Below are 20,927 nucleotides of genomic sequence, written 5' to 3'. Positions count from 1 at the left end.
GTAACAATGGTACACTGTCATAGTGCCAGATGATGAACCAAAAAGACTCTGTGAGTTTCAGTACTTTTGAAAATAAAAAAGAAAGCCCGCAGAATGCAATTCTAATGTGAAAGCTGATCATTTTGGGGGTGGGTGTTGAATTGTGCACAATAATACATAGGGTTGCAACGTTCTGAACTGTCTCTGGGGATGTGTGTGTGTGAGTGAAAGAGAGAGAAAGAGAGTATGAGGGAGAGAGAGGCGGCTGTGCTGCAGGAGTTGCATTACTGTGTAGTTTGCAGCGATCCTTTCATCAGGTCTCAGGATCAGCTGCCAGTTGGCCAACCTGCGTCTGTCTCACTCGGTGTCTGCTTGAGTCTAAGGGAGGGAGTACCACAGAGCTGTGGTGGTTGGATGTTCGTTTGGAGCTGGTTCCACATACTCGGCTTCACGGGAGGCAGGCTGTCGGGTCTGGATGTGGTTGATGCTGCTGTGCTGTACCTGGAGGGACGATCGGATGGGAGAGGAGGAGGGTGGGTTGTACTAGACACTGCAGCACTTCTGCCTGGTTTTAATTAAGGACTTCATTGTCCCGAGCTCGATTCAATTGCATGTTATCATTCGAGTTGGTTGGAAACTGCATTTTAGTATATTCCGCCAAGTTCATGCTGTTTGCATTTTTTTTGTCTCTGCCTGTGTGTTTTAGTGGGCTCTGTGCTGTATTGTCTGGCTGCAGGACGCAGGCCTTGCTGGGCTGTATTCGCTTGTATTGTGCTTTGTGTGTCTCTGTGCCTGCAGTTGGTATGGGCCCTGCGTTGTATTGAGTTATTCTGTGTGTCACTGGCCTGTCTGGATGCAGCAAAGATGTGCTCGATATTGGCCTGTGTGCAGTTGCTGGAGTGTGTGCTAACATTTTGTTTTGGTTTGCAGGAGGATGTTTTCCATGCTGTGCAGGATGTGGTCGCTCTATCTATGATGGTCAGTACCTCCAGGCCCTAAACACAGACTGGCACAATGCCTGCTTCAGGTAAGAATCCAGCCCCCCCCTGTGTGTGTGTCCGCGCGCGCCTGTAGAGCCAGTCTGTATCCTTGGACACATCAATAACCTTGGACCTTTATCCTCTGCTCATTTAAAAGCCATGGACTGGAAAGGTGGCTCGGTAACATCACCTCAAGGGCAATTAGGGTAACAATTGCAGGCCAAGCCAGTGTAAACCCATTCTGTTAAACATTTAACAAGGAGGACCCTCAGAACACTAATGGTAATTCCTGTCAAGTTGCCCACGTGTTGGGGGGGGAATAGTTGGGGGTGGAATATTGTAAAAGAATTCTAAATTATTTTTTCCTTTTTATTGATGTGTTACTGAAAATAATTTTTGAACACTGCAACATTGGAGTGGAGTATCATTGTTGTGGAAGTAGTTTGAATTAAGTGTCACAAATGTAATTACAGTTTTATTTCCAGGCAGATGTACAATAATTGTGTACAGTATTGTTAAAACAATACACAATGGATATTTGTGTACCTCCATGCATTATATATATTGAAATAAGTACCATTCGTCCACTGTTATTAACGTTCCCCATGCTATTCTTTTAACAAAAAGACAAAAATAAGGAACATTCAAAAGTTCTGACAGCATCTGTGAAAAGATAACATTTAAGGTTTCGACCTTTTTTTGTTCGAAATGGAATAGAAACACAAACAGATACTGCATGAGAAACCGAGCAAGTCTAGCAACATTTATGGACAAAAAGCAAACATTTCTGGCTCCATGAACCTTCATCAGAACTTGGAGCAGCAAACAAAAGATGGTCTATATGGTGAAGGCAGCGGGTGGGGTAAAGGTAGAGATTGAGCTCGGAGGAGGAGAAAGGCAGTTAGCCGAACAAAACATGGTCTATATGGTGAAGGCAGCGGGTGGGGTAAAGGTAGAGATTGAGCTCGGAGGAGGAGAAAGGCAGTTAGCCGAACAAAAGAATGGATAATGGTAAGCCAGTGAAGGAGAAAGGCTGATAATGTGGACTGTGAGGTGAAAATGGGTTGGAAGTAGCTCATGCGAAGACAAGGCCTCGGTGTGGGAGTTGATAAAGAACAGGGAGGAGGGTGCTGAGGCCCTTATTTTATTTTAGGTTTTGAGTAAGTGGAAGGGGTTGGGAGTGGGGTGTAGGAGTGGATGGTGGAACAAAAGAACTAAAGGATAGGTTGGTGACCGTCAGAAAATTGAATGACATTTGATGTACAGAAGCTAAAGAGAATGGTGATGGAACATGTCAAGAAATAAAATACCTCCAGATGAGGTTCGAATGGTTGGATAGTGATTTTTCGAAAAAAAAATGAAGCAAATTAAAGCTCAACTAATGAAAAATAAACATGAATAGAAATGAAATTGAGGGTGGTCTAGGCCCGAAACGTTAGCTTTTGTGCTCCTAAGATGCTGCTTGGCCTGCTGTGTTCATCCAGCTCCACACTTTATCTTGGATTCTCCTGCATCTGCAGTTCCCATTATCTCTGATCGAAATTGAGGGACAGTTCATATTTTAGAATTGTTGAACTCAATATTGAGCTCAATATTGAGGCTGTGGAGTGCTGAGTCCAGAGAGGCTGTGTTCCCCAGAAATCTGAAGAAGGTCTGGGCCCAAAACGTCAGCTTCTCTGCTCCTAAGATGCTGCTTGGCCTGTTGTGTTCATCCAGTTCTACATTTTGTTATCTCAGATTCTCCAGCATCTGCAGTTCCTATTATCTGTGTTCCCAGTTGTTTTGGGCTTGATTGGAAAGCTATAGCAGGCAAGGATAGGGAAGTCAGTGTGGGAGCAGAGAGGAGGAGAATCCAAGTGGGAAGTTAAAGCTCGGAATCATGCTTGCTCACTGAATGGAGGCGTTTCACAAAGTGATCACCCAGACTGCATATGCTGTCCACCATGTAGGAGAGACCACATCATGTGCATCAAATACAGCACACTGAACTGAAAGCAGTGTGTGTAAATCGTTGATTCACATTGAATTGAATTAGCTTTATTGTCACGTCCTCAAATGAGTACAGTGAAAACTTTACAACTCTCCACTTATGGAACCATCGTAGGCACAAGGGACCTAGGTCCAGATTCCTCAGTACAAGTTCTTAGGAGGGGATAAAAAAGAAAAATAAAGACTTAGAAGGTCAAGCATTGCAGACTGTAGGAATACGTTGGAAAATACAGAAATAAAATGTTCAGGACAATGGTCCTTCCAACCCAGTTTGAAGGATTGTTTGAGATCTTGGATGATCTGAAAGAAAAAAATGTCCACGCTGTTTGTGGAATCCTGTAACATACAGTATTGTCGAAGCAACTGCCTGTGGGTGAAACTGTAATTGTGTTTGGTATGGTAAACAATAAGGAGAATCACTTCAGACTATAGTATAATAAAGACAGGCTGGTCAGATGAGCTAAACAGTGGCAAATGGAATTTAATTCCGAAAAGTGAGGTAATGCATTTTGTGAGTACACTCAAGGCAAGGGGAGTCTACATTGAGAGGTAGGACTTTAAGAAATACAGAGGATCTGAGGGGCCTTGGTGTGCATGTCTGTTAGTTCTGTTGGTCCTTGAAACCAGCAGGACAAATAGGAAAAGTGGTTAAGGAGATGGAAACAGAAATTGCTGCAGAAACTCAGCAGGTCCAGCAGCATCTGTTGAGAGAAAGCAGCTTTATTGTTTCTAATCCAGTGAACTTCAGATTTGAAGTTTTATTAGGTTTTGTTTTGTCTTAGTGGTTAAGAAGTCATGTAGGATACTTGTCTTTGTTAGTCAAGGCACTTAATACAAGAGCAAAAAGGTTATGATGAAGGAGCGACCAAGAACTGCAGAGTCCGTTGCAGTCAGAGTCAATACAGTGTGGAACTGGACGAACACAGCAGGTCAGACGTTATCAGATGACCAAGAAAGTCAATGTTTTGGGACCCTTCATCAGGACTGGGGAGAAGGAAGGGAGCTGGGAAATAGAGGGTGGGTGGGGCTGGGAGAAGGTAAATAGGATGCTGGTAGGTGGGTGCAGGTTAGGGTTAGTAGGGATCGGTGTAAACACAAAATGTTGACTTCCCTATTCCCCTGAAGCTGCCTGACATGCTGTGTTGACTCTGACTCCAGTATCTGCAGTTGTTACTATCTGAGTCCTCCCAGCAGCTTTGTGGAGCTCCCCATTATGGATAGTGAGTTGAACGTGATAGGATGATGTGGGTCATCTTGTCGTGGGCAATGTTGCTGGCTGCTTCCATGATTTTGCCAGCGGTCAGGGAGGCAGGGGCAGTGACCTCGGTTCACTCTGTATGGTGACAGTCACAATAGAACCTGGAACATGACGCTGATGGGGAGCTGCAGACCAGTTCTGGAGGAATAGGTCCTGGCTTTGACCTGACCAGGTATCAACCACCAAGACCCCTCCCTGTCACGATAACTGGCATAGGCTGTGCATTCTCTGTCCTGCACACTATGTTGTTCCATCTGTTTTATTTAATTCTGTTCAGTAACTTGATATGTTCAATTGCTGTTTGTAACAAGATGTATTTCAGAATTGAATTGGATGGATGTTATTTATTCTCGCTGACCACTGTCTGCTTTGTATTGACACGCAAACACCCTGGGTGCTTTTTGTTTGTGGCTAAAAGTGATTTTTGAAGTTAGAGCATTGTGGGCTCACCTGTTTGCATCATGCTGTTTGATACTAATGCAGAGTTTTCGATTAGTGTCACGCTATTTCCAAATCAGTAAGACAAAAAAAAACACACTTACCACTACCTCAGGAACTCGCCACCCTATGCCGAGACACCACCCACGCCCTCTACCTCCTCCAGGACTTCCAATTCCCTGGCCCCCAGCACCTCATTTTCACCATGGACGTCCAGTCGCTATACACCTGTATTCCTCATGCAGATGGCCTCAAGGCCCTTCGCTTCTTCCTGTCCCGCAGGCCCAACCAGTCCCTCTCCACCGACACCCTCATCCGCCTAGCTGAACTCGTCCTCACCCTCAACAACTTCTCTTTCGATTCCTCCCACTTCCTACAGACAAAGGGGGTGGCCATGGGTACCCGCATGGGCCCAAGCTATGCCTGCCTCTTTGTAGGTTACGTGGAACAGTCCCTCTTCTGCACCTACACAGGCCCCAAACCCCACCTCTTCCTCCATTACATTGATGACTGTATCGGCGCCGCCTCTTGCTCCCCAGAGGAGCTCGAACAGTTCATTCACTTTACCAACACCTTCCACCCCAACCTCAAGTTCACCTGGGCCATCTCCAACACATCCCTCACCTTCCTGGACCTCTCAGTCTCCATCTCAGGTAGCCAGCTAGAAACTGATGTCCATTTCAAGCCCACCGACTCCCACAGCTACCTAGAATACACCTCCTCCCAATCATCCTCCTGCAAAAATTCCATCCCCTATTCCCAATTCCTCTGCCTCCGCCGCATCTGCTCCCAGAATGAGGCATTCCACTCCTGCACATCCCAGATGTCCACGTTCTTCAAGGACCGCAACCTTCCCCCCACAGTGGTCGAGAATGCCCTTGACCGCGTCTTCCGCATTTCCCGCAACACATCCCTCACACCCCGCCCCCGCCACAACTGCCCCAAGAGGATCCCCCTCGTTCTCACAGACCACCCCACCAATCTCCGGATACAACGCATCATCCTCCGACATTTACGCCATCTACAATTCGGCCCCACCACCCAAGACATTTTTCCATCCCCACCCTTGTCTGCCTTCCGGAGAGACCACTCTCTCCGTGACTCCCTTGTCTGCTCCACACTCCCCTCCAACCCCACCACGCCCGGCACCTTCCCCTGCAACCACAGGAAGTGCTATACCTGCCCCCACACTTTCTCCCTCACCCCCATCCCAGGCCGCAAGCTGACTTTCCATATTAAGCAGAAGTTCACCTGCACATCTGCCAATATGGTATACTGTATCCACTGTACCCGGTGTGGCTTCCTCTACATTGGGGAAACCAAGCGGAGGCTTGGGGACCACTTTGCAGAACACCTCCGCTCGGTTCACAATAAACAACTGCACCTCCCAGTCGCGAACCATTTTAACTTCCCCTCCCATTCCTCAGACAACATGTCCATCATGGGCCTCCTGTAGTGCCACAATGATGCCACCCGAAGGTTGCAGGAACAGCAACTCATATTCCGCTTGGGAACCCTGCAGCCCAATGGTATCAATGTGGACTTCACAAGCTTCAAAATCTCCCCTTCCTCCACTGCATCCCAAAACCAGCTCAGCCCGTCCCCGCCTCCCTAACCTGTTTTTCCTCTCACCTATCCCCTCCTCCCACCTCAAGCCGCACCTCCGTTTCCTACCTACTAACCTCATCCCGCTTCCTTGACCTGTCCGTCTTCCCTGGACTGACCTATCCCCTCCCCACCTATACTCTCCTATCTTCTTTTCTCTCCATCTTCGGTCCGCCTCCCCCTCTCCCCATCCCCCTCTCTGATGAAGGGTCTAGGCCCAAAACATCAGCTTTTGTGCTCTTGAGATGCTGCTTGGCCTGCTGTGTTCATCCAGCTTCACACTTTATACACTTGCCTCTTGATCAGTTTTGTCTTTGAATTGGACGGGGTATAGTGCTCGTTACGTGGACAGTTGTTTAGGGCAGATCTGGCAGTAGTGAGTCAGAGTTCAGGTTATTTGTAACACAGAAGTTAAAGCAGGCTTTTGATTTTTCTTTCCTGGATAACTTAAGCTTGACTAGGTTGAGATGCGTTGACTCAGCAAGAAATTGTGACTTGGATGATTTTAACTTTTGTGACTAGTGTAATAAACTTGGGCCAATTCACTGTCATATAAGATGGATTTTTAGGAAAATTTTTATATCTTTTCAAAATATATTTAAAGTAAACAGTGAAGATTGTAGGCAAATTGTTCACAAACCATTCAAGAACGAGTTTTTCTTTTGAAAAGGACCTTTTTTGATGTGTACAGGAGCATGATTTTGGGTAGAGACCTTGAAAGAGAAGCCAGATGATATTGTGGATTGATCACTCATGGGGAGTTTGAATTAAGTCATTTTGTAAACTTTTTCATCCAAATTGTCCATCGATTGATGTTGATACAACCTTTAATCTTACCACTAGCTTTCTGATGCTGGCTAATCTTGGTCTTCTGATTTTGGGGGTTTGTCAATGAAACAACAGCACTGAGGACATCCCCTGCTAGCTCTCAAATTCAAACAGCGTTGGCTGAGGAAGACAACTCTGGTGGAATGTATTAGAGGAGATTTCTGGTAATTCCTAATCGCCCATGATTCCCACCCCACCCAAATCTCTCACCAGTTTGCAGGATGGTCTTGCAATTCTTGACAGATTAGGAATCTTAAGCAAGCTAGCAAATAGAAGATAGGAGGGAATGATGAACTGAGTTGCTGGAGCTTCAAGCCCTTAAGGGGCTGCATATGGCCATTCGTCTCCTGCATTGAGTGGATTTGACAGAGTTATAGGAGTAATTTGCATTGGAATTGAAGACAGGAAAAGCAAAAGTGAATTCCATGGAGGAAGGAGACAGGTTGAGGTTGTAAAAGCTGTCAGTTTCAATATGAAGTTACATTATCACTGTGCATCAAGTTCACGTCCAGGTTATTAACTTCTCCAAACGAGTTCCTCCTTAATGTCATAAAACAAATAGTCACAGAAATGCAGCTGATGTTTCTGAGCTGTTTCGTTGAAGGAAGAAGTGGAGCTCAGCAATTGGTTTGCCAGTCACAGTCTGTACGTTGTGGGTTGCAAGAGGAAGTGGGCTGGCTTTTTCAGAGATGATCAATTCTGGCAAGTGTTGCAACTGCTAATTTTAGAGACGTGGTGTCAGGACAGGAGACTGTATAGTCTGCAAGCCCTGAGTCTTCCACTGCTTCTATCACCATGGAGTTTGTCAGCGCAGTGCTTTAGGAACTCACTGCAGCATTGGAAACAGGGACTTTGGAGTGGTGTGACCCACAAGGAGAGAGAATGCTGGCACGATGTTACAGAATCCACTCCTCAAACTGTGGAATTAGGTGAGTCGCTCAGCTTACAGTTTTACTCTCTGTCATCTCAGAAAACCAGTGATGGTGTAGTTAGGATATGGCGCTGTAATTTCAGAGCTAATGATGACTGTTCCAGGGACCATTCCTGACACATCACTGCAGTTGAGGGAATTTAAACTTAACTATGTAAGTCTGAAGAAAATGTTCTGTAATAATGGCCGTGAAACTTTTGGATATTTGTAAAAATCCACCTGATTCACTGATGCTGTTAAGGAAGAAAATGACTTCTTTACCCAGCCCGACCTGTAAGTGCTTCCAGAACATCAGAAAAGTAACTCTTTGTCCTGGCATGCAGCTCACTTGTTCGTGAGGTGTCTTGCTTTAGGGACTATTAGCAACAGGCAGTAAATGTTGGCTTAGATAACAAAGTGTGGAGCTGGATGAACACAGCAGGCCAAGCAGCATCTCAGGAGCACAAAAGCTGACGTTTTGGGCCTAGACCCTTCAACAGAAAATTGCTGGTGATCTCCACGTCCTGTGAATGAATAAAAATAAACAGTCGTCAGCAGCTTGGAGTCAATTTCAACTCATTAGTGCTTGACAGAGGTTACTTCTGGTAGCAGTTCTCCTCTGGGCATCCCATTTCCTCTTTCCTTTCCCATTTGATGTCCTCTGTTGTTGTACTTCGCTTTTCGAGAAAATGTGACAGAGCCTGAGGTATTGCCTGCTCTTTGTGAGGGTCTGAGCTGCTGTCAGCAGTAGCCCAGATGAGGCAGTGATTACATTTATTTCCAATACTTTAGCACCAGCATTCTCCGAGGAGAGCTGTACTGGAGGAAGTGTTTCGATACTACGTAATACTCGAGCTCATCATTGGCACCAGTGATTGACCTGTGCCCAATGGTTCAATACCCCAAACTTGCTCCATTACTTTATGGTACCTTGGCCAATGTTAAAGGGCTGGATGAACCCGCAGGCCGAGCAGGAAGGCTGACGTTTCGGGCCTAGACCCTTCTTCAGAAAAAGAAAATTCTGAAGAAGGGTCTAGGCCCAAAACGCCAGCCTTGCTGCTTGGCCTGCGGTGTTCATCCAGCTCTATGCCTTGTAATATCAAAAGCTCATGGGATTGAGGGTAACATGGCAAGTTAGATCCAATATTGGTCCAGTGGCTGGAGACAGAGGGTGACGGTAGAAGGCTGTTTATGTGACTGAAGGCCATTGCCTAGTGGCATTCCACAGGGGTCAGTCCTGGGCCCCTTTTATTGTTTGTGATATTCATAAATGATGCAGATAGGAATTGGGGGGAAACGGAGAATGAAAAGTAAACTTGTGGATGATTTAGCCAGGTGTTTGACAGCGAGGAGAAAAAAGCAACTTATTGGTCAGATGGAATTTAATCCTGATACATGTGAGGTGATGCACTGTACAAGAAAATAACAAGACAAGGGAATTCTCAATGCCACTAAAATCTGAGGAACAAAGGAACCTTGGGGTGTTTGTTGACTGTTCCCTGAAGGTGACTGGACATATTAACAAGGTAGTTAAGAGGACACATGCCTTTATCAGTCGAGACATAGATTATAAGAGCAGCATTATGTTGGGGCTGTACAGGACTTTGGTTAGGCCACAGCTGGAGTACTGTGTGCAGCTCTGGCTACTGCATTACAGGAAGGATGTGATTCTATTAGAGGGCGTGCAGAGGAGATTCACCAGGATGTTGCCTGGGATTGACCAATACAGCTACGAAGAGAGACTGAATAAGCATGATTTTATTTTACGTTTGGAGAAGAAAAGGTTGAGAGGGAACCTGATAGAGGTGTATAAGATTAAAGGGACGTGGACCAGGTGAATTAGGTAGCATCTTCTGCCCTTACTTGAAGGTTAAAACAAAAGGGGCACACTTTTAAAGGGAAAGGCAGGAACATCAGAGGGAATTTGAGGAAAATCTCTTCACCTAGCTGGTGGGGAGGATCTGGAATGCAGCGTGTAGGAGTGGTTAAGATGGGTAACCCCACACTCTTTAAGTCCCTAGATGAACACTTGAGTGTCACAATAGTCAGTGCTATGGACCTAGTGTGGGGAAGTGGGTTTAGCCTATGTAAGAGTATGTAGTGTCTTGGCAGTACAAGCTCAATGGGCCCAAGGGCCTCATCAGTACAGCATAATTCTATGACTCTAATACTTACCACCCCTTCTGATATAGGTGCTAAGGTTCATCAGCCATGAGTTTTCATTCCTGGGTTTTGGATGTCACTGGCAAGGCTTCCGTTTGTAGCCTCTCCTCCGCTGCTCCTAGGAACCCATCATGCACATTGTGTTCTGGTTCTCTAGTCACCTGGAGGCTAGACCAGCCGTAAGGCAGATTTGACAGTAATGAACTAGGTGGTTTTTGCCAGCGATAGTTTCATGGTTTATTGGCAATTAAGGAGAATAGCTTTCCATTCTGGAGATCTTAATTGGACTAGTTGCCTTTGTGGGGTTTGAACTGGTGTCCCCATAAGTCTGGTGTTCTGGATTACTTGTCCAGTGACATTACCACTGTACCATAGAGTCATACAGCATGGAAACAGATGCCAACCAGACATCCCGAATTAATCTAGTCCCATTTCCCAGCATTTGGCCCATATCCCTGTAAACACTGATGTTTTGGGTCTAGACCCTTCATCAGAAATTTCTAATGAGGGGTCTAGGCCTGGAACATCAGCTTTCCTGCTCCTATGATCCTGCTTGGTCTGCTGTGTTCATCCAGCTCAATACCTTGTTATCTCGGATTCTCCAGGATCTGCAGTTCCTATTATCTCACCCTCTAAAGACTTCCTATTCGTGTACCCATCCAGATGCCTTTTTAAATGTTGTAATAATACCAGCCTCCACCTTCTCATCAGGCAGCTCATTCCATACATGCACCACCCTCTGCATGGATTCTTTTTTAAATCTTTCCCCTTGCTCCTTAAACCTGTGCCCTATAGTTTTGGACTCCATCTCCCTGAGGGGCTGGGCGGAAGAGGCAGGTCAACCTTTTTCTGTTCACCCTATCCATACTGCTTGTGTGTTTTCCCCATTGTGGTCTCTCCTGACACTCTTGATCCTAGTGCCATCCAAAAATGATGGTGAGAGTGGGTGGAGGACCCACCAAGATGGAGAATTAGACATTTGACTCCTCATCCTAATTCCCTCAATGTCAGTAGCCAAAACAGATGTTTTCTTGAAGAAAACACTCTTATTGGTTAAAAGACAGTTGCTTCAATTTTGTTTTGTCAAAGAAGCAGATTTTTAGTTTTCGGTCACTTTATTCAGGGTATTAGAAATGGTATGCAGTTTGAAGGTTCTGTATCAACGAAGGAACAGAAGTGTCATCTATAGTTACCACTACAATGGGTAGTGATCCAGTGGGTAGGTCCTCATTGCTTAGGGGGGTAGGCAGTAATTTTGGGAATGTGATTTTTTGATCTGTTTTTGTGTCAATATACGTTATAGTAGTTGGAAGAAAAATAAATCTTCTCTTACAGTACCCATGTGGTTTCTGGGCTGAAACTTTCATCATCGATGTTTTGAAAGAAAAATCCAGGCTTTTGGTGTTACTAGCTACAGCACCAGTGCTATCATTGACTTTGACATAACCAGACTGCTTATAACATTGGCATTCCTATTCCATTCCAAACTCCACTTTAGATCCTGTATCCGCTCTGTTTTGATCATCATCTAACTCCATCACTACCACACAAGCCATGTTTGTACCATCTACATTTGCATCCTGCAGTCATGCCTTCTGTCACTTCCAATGCTCTCATGCAAATCCATTCCGATATGTATGAACCTCTGCAGTCTGTAACCCAGTGTAAGTGAAGCATGCTTATCACTGTCCTTTGTTAACCTGCAGTTTATTCGGTGAACCCATATGATCTGATTGAAAATTTCATCCTTGTGATTGAGTTTCCAGCTTCATCCAGCCTCAAGTGATCTTCCCTGCACTAGCCACTCCTTGGGGTTTTATCTTGTGTGTATACCCCCTGACCTTAGCTGCCTGGGTCAAGAACCCATGTCTTCCCTAAATGTTTATGCCTCCTCCTCGTGCACTGAGATCCTCTCTGACCGAGGGTTTTCCCCCTTAATATTTCTTTTGGCTTTGTTTCTGTTTGCTCATTCAAGCAGTGATTTCGGTCTCTTGAAATTCAGTTCAAGTATAATGTGTTTTAGTGCAATGCCTTTACTCACCCTCATTCTCCAGCGTGGTGGTTCCTCCTGTCTAGGCACTTAACTATCAAGTGATCATTTAATTGGTGCATTTTCCATGGAAGCTGAGTCCACATGTCAACCAATTGGCACAATCTTTTCATTAACATATAAAGGTTGTTTACCCTTAACATTTTGATATTTTTTACAATTTTTGTCCTGAGTAGTATCAGTTGAAAAGCTTTAACAAAATGTCTGTCTTTTTCTGCATTATGCATACTATTTAATGCAAAAATTCAGTTTCCATTCATATCACAATGGAAAGGGAAGTTCTTTAAGATTTTATTTGCCAAACTACTCCAGCCAATTGATTAAAATCTTAACATTGGGCAAAGAGTTAGTTGGAAAAGATATGCCCTTTTGAAAAAACTGGCAATTTAGGAGCAGTTGTGATAAAATTAGTCATAATGATGACATGAAGAGTAATCTTAAGGGAAAGAAACAAAATTAGAGAGAAATTTGAGCACGAGGTTTTAGTGTCTGAAGGTACAGCTGCCAAAAATAGGAAAAATTAGTCAAATATTGTAAAAAAAAATCAACATCCGAGGCATTGAGAGTTTAGGGTGGATGATAGAGATAAAAGGGATGAAGGAATGGGGCAATTTAACAAACATGGATTTTACATTGAGTTTTTTTTCTTGGAGAAGTAACAAAGAGGATTGAGGGCAGAGCGATGGACGTGATCCATATGGACTTCAGTAAGGTGTTCAACAAGGTTCCTCATGGTAGACTGGTGAGCAAAGTTAGATCACATGGAATATAGGGAGAACTGGCCATTTGGATACAGAACTGGCTGTAAAGGTAGAAGACAGGGTGGTGGTGGAAGGTTGCTTTTCAGACTAGAAGCGTGTGACCAGTGATGTGCCACAAGGATTGGTCCTGGTTTTGCTAAGTTTTGTCATTTACATAAAAAAGAATTACTCCTGCACCCATTGTCTATTTTATGGGGATAAGGCAGGAACAGGATACTGACTGTGGATGATCAGCCTTGATCATAATGAATGGTGGTGCTGGCTCGAAGGGCCCAATGGCCTACTCCTGCATCTAGATTGTGTCTGAAGTTGCACCGACCTCAATGCATTAAGAGATATACTGATGCAGTCTTTTCTTCTAAAACTAGGAGTTGTGTTATGAATGGGGAAAGATCTTATCAACTTTAGTCTCTTAATTCTGCAAAAACACCTCACAAATAGAATGGACCACAGAGGCCTATTTTGAGCATCTCTGTCTCACACGCTGCCCAGCCTTTTAAGGGAGGCCCCGCACTACCTGCTCCCATCGAGAACGGTTGTCCAGCCCAGTTTCTGGCTGGAGAGCTTGTATTATTATCTTTTTCCGAGATAATATGTCAGTCCTGATGGCCTGGATGCTCTGCCTCTTCAGGTATTTAGGCCGATTTGCGACATAAGATTCCGTAGCATTAACTGCTTCACAGCTAGTATGTTCTCAAACTTAATGTGCACTGTTTCCCAAGAAAAACTTCCTTGAATCTCAAAATAGAACCATACAGACAACAGTCAGGTAGTTGGCCTCGTAGTCAGGTCAGGTCTTCTGATCACCATTCGGATTTAGAGTTATCAATTTTTGATGAATTAGAGCAAATGTTTGGTCTTTGCCTCGTATAGCTTTTAAAATAAATTGCGTAGAGTTGATTTGAGGCCCCTTTTCTACATGAGCGTATACGTTTCTGTTCTGAAGTATATCCGTCTCAATTGGGTTTAGATTGTACCAGAGCTGTAGCTTCAGTGAGTGGGGTTCTTCGGCTTGTAGCCAATTATTTTCTGCTTCTGTCTTCGTTTGGATTCAGTTACTCTCTGTTGACTTGTTATGCTGTTACTTTTCTTTAAAAAAAAAATGTTCAGGACTGTTACAGGATTGCCAGTGTTTGTCACTAATTCTTAACTGCCTTGAAGATGATAGCACGTTCGCCTTTTAGAGTGGTTACATTTTCTGTCTGGTGCAAGTACATTTGAAGTGCTGTGAGTGTCCTAATTCCAGCTTCTTTGCGATAGTTGATTCGGCCGTGTGTTTCCAAGTTAGGGTGGTTTGGTTTAGAGGAGACCATGTGGGTAAATGGTGGTCCTATGCATCTGCTGGTCTTGTTCCTCTAAGCAATAGAGCTTGAGATTGAAAGGTGCTGTCCAAAAGCCTTGGTGAGTTGATGCAGTGTATCTTGTAGATGATATGCGTGGTGACCTAACCTCTTCATGCTCCTCTGTCTTCAAGTCTAACTTAGACCTACATGTGTGTGGTTTTTTTTTCTCTCTCTCCCCTTTAACCTATGCCTTCTAATTTTGGACTCCCACCCCCTCACCGTAGGGAAAAGACCTTGCTTATTCATCCTATCCATGTCCCCATGATTTTATAAAGCCCCATAAGTCCATCTCTAAGCCTCCAAAATACCAAGGAAAATAGCCCCAGCCTATTCAGCCTCTCCTTATTGCTCAAACCCTCCAATCCTGGCAACATCTTTGCAAATCTTTTCTGAACCCTTTCAAGTTTCACAACATTCTTCCTACAGCAGGGTGACCAGAATTGCACACAATACTTCAAAAGTGGCTGACTCACTGCCCTGTACAACTGCAGCATGACCTCCTATGCTGAATGCATTGACCAATAAAGGTGGACATACCAAATGCTGCCTTCTCTGTCCTATCTACCAGCAGCTCCGCCTTCAAGCAACAATGAACCAGCACTCCAAGGTCGCTTTGTTCAGCAACTCTCTCCACCTTACCATTAAGTGTATAAGCGCTGCCCTGATTTGTGTTTCCAAAATGCAGCATCTCTCATTTGTCCAAATTAAACTCCATCTGCCATGCCTCGGCCCATTGGCCCATCTGATCAAGATCCCATTGTACTGTGAGGTAACTTTCTTCGCTGTCTACTGCACCTTTAATTTTAGCGCTTGCTGAAAAATCCTACACGTGCTTAGAGCTGCACTAACAACCAATTTAATATTATTAGTCAGGCTTACAATGTAGCTAACTTGCGCTTGCTGTTAGCGGTATATATTCAGATGCAGGGGCCTTTTAAGCAGTGCGGCCATGCAGTCACTTGGAGACCCAACACACTGTGTCCCGCATGTAGAGGTCACTGTCACTGCAGCTCAGATCTGTGCAGCATGAAAGAAAATGAAGGAGAACAAAGGCCCTGTCTTCTGCAAACAGAACTTTTCAATAATTGTGAACCTTTGAATTAAATAAAACCTTAATGCCAGCTGTTTTCTGGTACATTCTTCTTTGCAATACCTTGACCAATCAATGTCCACTTGCCAACTAGTTGGATTTTTTTCCCCCCCTCAGGCAGTATGAATTGTTGTTCCCTTTGAAACTTGGCATTCTTGTATCCTGATGAGTGCAAGATGAAAATCTTCAAAAGTGGGCCTTGTTCTTTTTCTCTTCTCCCCCCCCCCCCCCCCGCCCAACCCCAGTAACATTCCAGTTCTGCATTACTAAGTAACTGTCTGTGTTACAGAAAGCAAATGGGCAAATACAAAGTTGTGCAGAATCTCACTGAAAACGGTTTTCCAAGACACACAAACCTTTTGTTTATCCTTTGATTGCTGTCAGTGAGCCGGTGTTAACCAGTTTGCCACTTGGTTTTAGATTCCCAGGGGCTCTGACCAGCCTGTCGTGTTTTTGCGCCACATTAGCCAGCTTGCTGAAAACAGTCAGCCACATCGAATGCACAAGTCTCCTGCAAATTCAGTGAAATTAATTAGACACAACCTTGCCTTGACAAGTCCATGCAGTCTGTCCTTGTTTAATCTGTGCCTTTCTAAATGATTTATACCATACCTCAGAAATGTTTACCCTGTAATTATTTGGCTTATCCCTTTCTTCAGAAAAAGGAAATGTATAAAAAATGAACGGTTTTCCACCACCATGCCTGTAGCCAGATAGGATTGACTACTTCTGTCCGTTCCTGTTTGAGTGATTCTCAGTGACTCTGGGTACTTACATAGTTGGCCAGCAAGAGCTGCTGACTGCAGACCGGGAGGGTCCGGGTAATCACTATGTTGACCTTGAAGATGGCAATTGGCCCAGAGGTCAGGGGGTCTTTGTTCCACCTTTTTGTTTTCCCCTCCTGAGAGCTCCTATGTCTGATGCCTGTGTCGATTTTACCCCTGAATTAAGTCGCCGTCTTTAGCCTGATAGGGTGCATCTGCCTGTCATACAAAAGGTAGGATAGATGCACAAGCTGCTGCCTGTCTTGCACCTCACAGCCCTGCAGTCTTCTCAAATCCCAAATCTACCCCCCCCCCCCCCCACCCAGCTCTGCTAATCCCAGATCCTCTACTGCTCCCTGTGTACAAACTGCAGCTGTAGCAACTGTGCTGTCAGACAAGAGGGGCAGGGTTAAATGAGGGTTTGCTGTCTGTGTGCTAACAATAAAACTTCGCCCCAGGCTTTGCTTGGCTTCATAATTACTGTGTCCAAAGTCATGAAACTCGAAGTAAACTTAGAATTTTTTTTCCTAAAAAAAAACTGAGCTTGGCATCTGATTTCAGTCTGAGAATTCTGGATAATCAAACCTGAGTGTCCAGTTCAGACTTCCACATCGTTCTGTCGTCGACTGTTGCCAGTTTAATAATTAGCTGTTAACTGCTTCTGGGACTTGTCTACCCTCCTGTTTCCCATGGAACAATGTTGTTTGCAAATGCATTCCTTTCACATCAGTAACTTTCCTGATGTCGTCACTCTGACTTGGATTGCAGTGTATGCTAGAATGTCTCGCCAGATTTGTAGCTTTGGAGAGATGCGCAGTGATGGGTACTAACACCAGTTTGCTATTTCATTACTTGGTGTCTGATTTGTTGACAACAACTGTGGCTCTTACTGCTTCTCTTGCCCCCCCCCCCCCATGTGATGTGGGCAGCACTTGGCAATGCCCAAAAGGTGGTTGAGTGTCTTTGCAGTGTGGATTTAACCGAACTGCTGTTCAGTGCATGCTTTGTGCTTTTTGTTTGTCTGCCTGAGAGTGGGTCAACAGGTCCGATGGCCTGGAAGTAGGTAGCTCATAAGTTGGAGGTTAGGAGTGCAGGAGCCCTGCCTGGTATCCTGCCTGTCTGCTACTGTTTGAGTCTCGGGTTTTGTTTATGCCCATCCCATCTGCAGCAGTGTCCTCCTCTGCTTAAGGCTTCTTTGCGTTTTTGAAACAAATTCAGTTCTTAAGAATGCGAAGAGGAGGAATTTGCAGAGATGTGGAGAGGAGAAGGGAGAGGCCTTCCTCTGGACTATAATGACTGTTTGATTGTACTTCCTGTGTTTTGTTTTTCCACCTGTACAGATGCTGTGAGTGTAACATCTCGCTCTCTCACTGGTATTATGAGAAGGAAGGCCAGCTGTACTGTAAGAAGGATTACTGGGCCAGATTTGGAGAGCTGTGCCATGGCTGCTGTGAGCGTATCACCAAAGGGTTGATCATGGTAAGTGTTCACGCTAAGAGCAAGCAATACCAACTAATGCCGAAATTGAAGGCTCCACCAATTAACAGAGCTGATCCTCCCTCCAGCTGCCTTACTAATCAGTCTCCAGACTTCCCAAAATAAGGCCATTCATGTGAATTTGAGGTTTGTACATTGACAGATTTAATGGAATTTGTGCAGCTATCTTGGGAGTAATTCGCCAGAACATGATTGAATGCGGCTGTACAGTTTTGAAGCTGGACTGAAATTAGATTATTAACTTGGGGTGGGGGCTAGGAATGCCTGGTGTATTCATTGTGGAGAAAGTACCTACAACCTCGCAGCTAATCCTTAGGACCTGTAGCAACCTCCCAAGTTGCAAGAATTAAACTGGATCTGAGCGTGTATAATTGGGGGCAGAATGTAAAACTCAGCAAGTGATACTGCCTTGAGCTGTGCGTTCCTAGTCCTCGGACAGTACAGTGCAATGTGGAAATAGTTCTGAGATGGCCAGTGAAATTATCAACTTGGCTTTAAAACAGTGGTAGTGAGATGAAAAGTTGGAAGCTGGTAATTGCCTGCCAGAGGTGAGTGAGCTGGGGGTGGAGGGCTTATGTGAAGTCCTTTTTAAAAATGATTAGTAAGTTGAATCCCAAGAACACTGGACCATGGAGCGAAATGTAATAAAGGGAAGATGCCAAAGTAGGTTAGGTTTGAGGAGCCGGCAAAGAACTGTGTGTAATTCTGGGGTGGGGTATGAGCGGAAAATTTTAAAAACAGTCATTGAGGTTGTGGGCCTTTGGGATTGGTAGAATAAACCCAGCGCCTGCACGAGTTTATTATTGGCAGCTGTGACAGGAAGGTGCGCAGCTCCTGCCTCACCAGCAACATCTGTGTCACAGCCTGAACAGCTGTCATCACCTTCAACAGTGCTATGTGACTGCTGGATGTGTCTGTTTGCACTATCTTTGCTGGCTTATCTTCCAGGTCGCTGGAGAACACAAATATCACCCCGAATGCTTTGTGTGCCTGAAGTGCGGTGTATTTATTGGAGATGGAGACACCTATGCATTGGTAGAACGCTCCAAACTCTACTGGTAAGAATAGAGTTTGGGGATCAGACACTTTTTTGACCTGAAAGTCTGTCTTGTTATGCTTGTTATTTTGTGATAAGCTGATGATGGGGGTTAATTCTTCTGAGCTTGATGATTGTAAAATTGTTCCGTTTGTTAGTTTGACTGTAATAGAGCTGTATTCGGTTAGATGCCAAAGAAACCGTCAAAACAGTCTCTGGTTTTCCATATTGGAGGACGGCCCCTTGTACAGCGCTCTTAAATAATTGCTGAAGTATTGAACACTTCCTTGGTAGACCGAAACGTGACAGTGTGGTTCCTGTACAAGTTGGATAAGTCATACCTCTGTGTACGTAATTTGTTCCTGGCCTTCAGTCCATCAGCGTTAGAGTTGTTATTCTGTAGTCCTGACCATTCTCCTAAGTCTGTGCTTCTGAAACTTGTACTGTCCTCACTGCGACTGAGTATCAAAATGTACCAATTTTCTTCATTCTGCCCTCTCACTAATTGACCTAAGGAGGCATCATAGCTGTTCTGATCCACTCCTTCTCTGTACTGTCTGTCCAGGGAGCTGAGATAATTGATCAGCAGTGTGTAGTAGTAATGCTAATTTTTGTTTTAATTTCCCTCCCTCTCTTTCCAACAAGATCCAACAAGATTAGTATCCTAGCGTAGATCAGGTACTGATGATGGAATAATTTAGTTTGCAGTTATATTGGCTGTGTCTCAGACGCTACTAATAATCTTTTCTCTCAGTTTGGTAACCATCTAAGATTATGGTTTTACACTTCACCTTGTTGTTTGTCTCTCCTGCAGTGGTTGCTGCTATTACCAGACGGTAGTTACGCCTGTCATTGAACAAATCCTCCCAGACTCTCCCTGCCCTCAGATACCACACACTGTGACTTTGGTTTCAATCCCAGCCTCCACGGAGGGAAAGCGAGGCTTCTCTGTGTCCATCGATCAGCCCTGCAGTCCCAGAAGTTCCTCTTCGGAGCACGTGCACACCGTACGGGTCAAAGAGTAAGTGAAGATGATTACGATATAATGGGCAAGGGCACTTGTCACTGCCTCATGATGGGTAAGATGCACCTTCTTGGTTCACAGCCATTCTGCAGTCAGCTATTTGCAGCAGTAGGTCATTAGGCTGTGGCTTGTTTCCTTGCTGCAAGGAGCTGGTTTTACATCGAGGTGTCGTTCCTGCAACACTTTAACTGTGTACGTCAGGACCAGTGGACGCTGACGAATGTTGGGTCAGGCAGTGAACGAGTGATGTGGTTGCTCAGTATTTAGCACTGCTGCCTCTCAGCGGCAGGGACCCAGGTATGAATCCAGCCTTGGGCAACTGTGAAACTCCACATAGACATTCTCCCCGTGTCTGCATGGGTTTCCTGTAGGTGCTCCGGTTTCCCCCCCTCAGTCCAAAAATGGGGCGGTTAGGTAGAAGGGCCGTGGGGAATTGCCTGTAGTGTCCAGAGCTTCAGGCTAGGTGGATTAGCCAGAGGAAATGCAGGGTTAATTGGATAGGGTAGCATGTTTGATCTAGGTGGATGCTTTTCAGAGGGTCGGTGTGAATTTGATAGGCTCAATAGCCTGCTTCCACACTGCAGGGTTTCTGTCGCTCACTGTCATTCTTTGTCTGTAATGCCATGCATGTAGACAGTGGTCCATCGCTGGACCTTAACAGGTCTGAGCAGGGATGTTGAATGTAGTTATACTACCATCATGCAGCTTCTGATGTGTTGTTGGTCTCCAGATGTTGCTTTATCGTTGACTGACTTGGAGAGACCCTGTCTTGAAACTGATTGATTAGCAGCTGGAACATGTGGCTCGTAGTGGCTTCGTCCAATAAGACCGAGACTCCAGCTGTCACATTTCACTGTGGAAATCTGTATTTGTGAAGTGAATGCTGGCCCTACCAGATCTGAGTAATATTAAATACTTAGCAGACAGTGGAGGCACTACGAGAGCTCAAAGTAGCAGGCTTCTGAGCTATTTGACAGGATTTAACAGCAACTTCAGATTATATCAAGTTTTTCTGGAATAGAATGCCATTAATTTTTATTAACAAATTGGTAACACATTCAAGTGTTTGTTTTGAATAATGTCAGATAAGTGGACACTAGACAAACTGCAGCAATGCAGCTGGTTCAGGGTGAGGCCAAGTGTGGCTGTGGTCTTTGGGCTACTTTGGGAATTGTTACAGTGACGAGATTTCTGACGTACTCTAGATGGTGT

At 44.8% G+C, this 20,927-nt stretch overlaps 1 protein-coding gene across 6 annotated transcripts in view; it reads left to right on the top strand.

Moving 5' to 3' along the window:
* The first annotated feature begins 213 nt into the window (after nt 1-213).
* limk1a (LIM domain kinase 1a) overlaps nt 214-20,927 on the top strand; it is a 55,425-nt gene continuing 34,711 nt past the window's right edge. The window contains exons 1-5 of one of the 6 annotated variants that reach the window (XM_048557242.2): nt 214-512; nt 910-1,006; nt 17,499-17,637; nt 18,604-18,713; nt 19,506-19,712. In XM_048557242.2, coding sequence (XP_048413199.1) covers nt 455-512; nt 910-1,006; nt 17,499-17,637; nt 18,604-18,713; nt 19,506-19,712 — 611 coding nt within the window. In that variant the 5' untranslated portion in view covers nt 214-454. Of the gene's footprint in view, nt 513-909; nt 1,007-7,819; nt 8,007-16,215; nt 16,392-16,779; nt 16,982-17,081; nt 17,108-17,187; nt 17,218-17,498; nt 17,638-18,603; nt 18,714-19,505; nt 19,713-20,927 lie in introns of those variants that run through there. The other 5 variants (XM_048557244.2, XM_048557246.2, XM_048557243.2 and 2 more) reach the window with 5 other exon arrangements.

The sequence above is a fragment of the Stegostoma tigrinum genome, chromosome 27, assembly GCF_030684315.1.
Source record: "Stegostoma tigrinum isolate sSteTig4 chromosome 27, sSteTig4.hap1, whole genome shotgun sequence".
Lineage (NCBI taxonomy): Eukaryota > Metazoa > Chordata > Chondrichthyes > Orectolobiformes > Stegostomatidae > Stegostoma > Stegostoma tigrinum.
The sequence above is the reverse complement of the archived record's forward strand: the minus strand, read 5'-3'. Positions and strand labels throughout refer to the sequence as shown.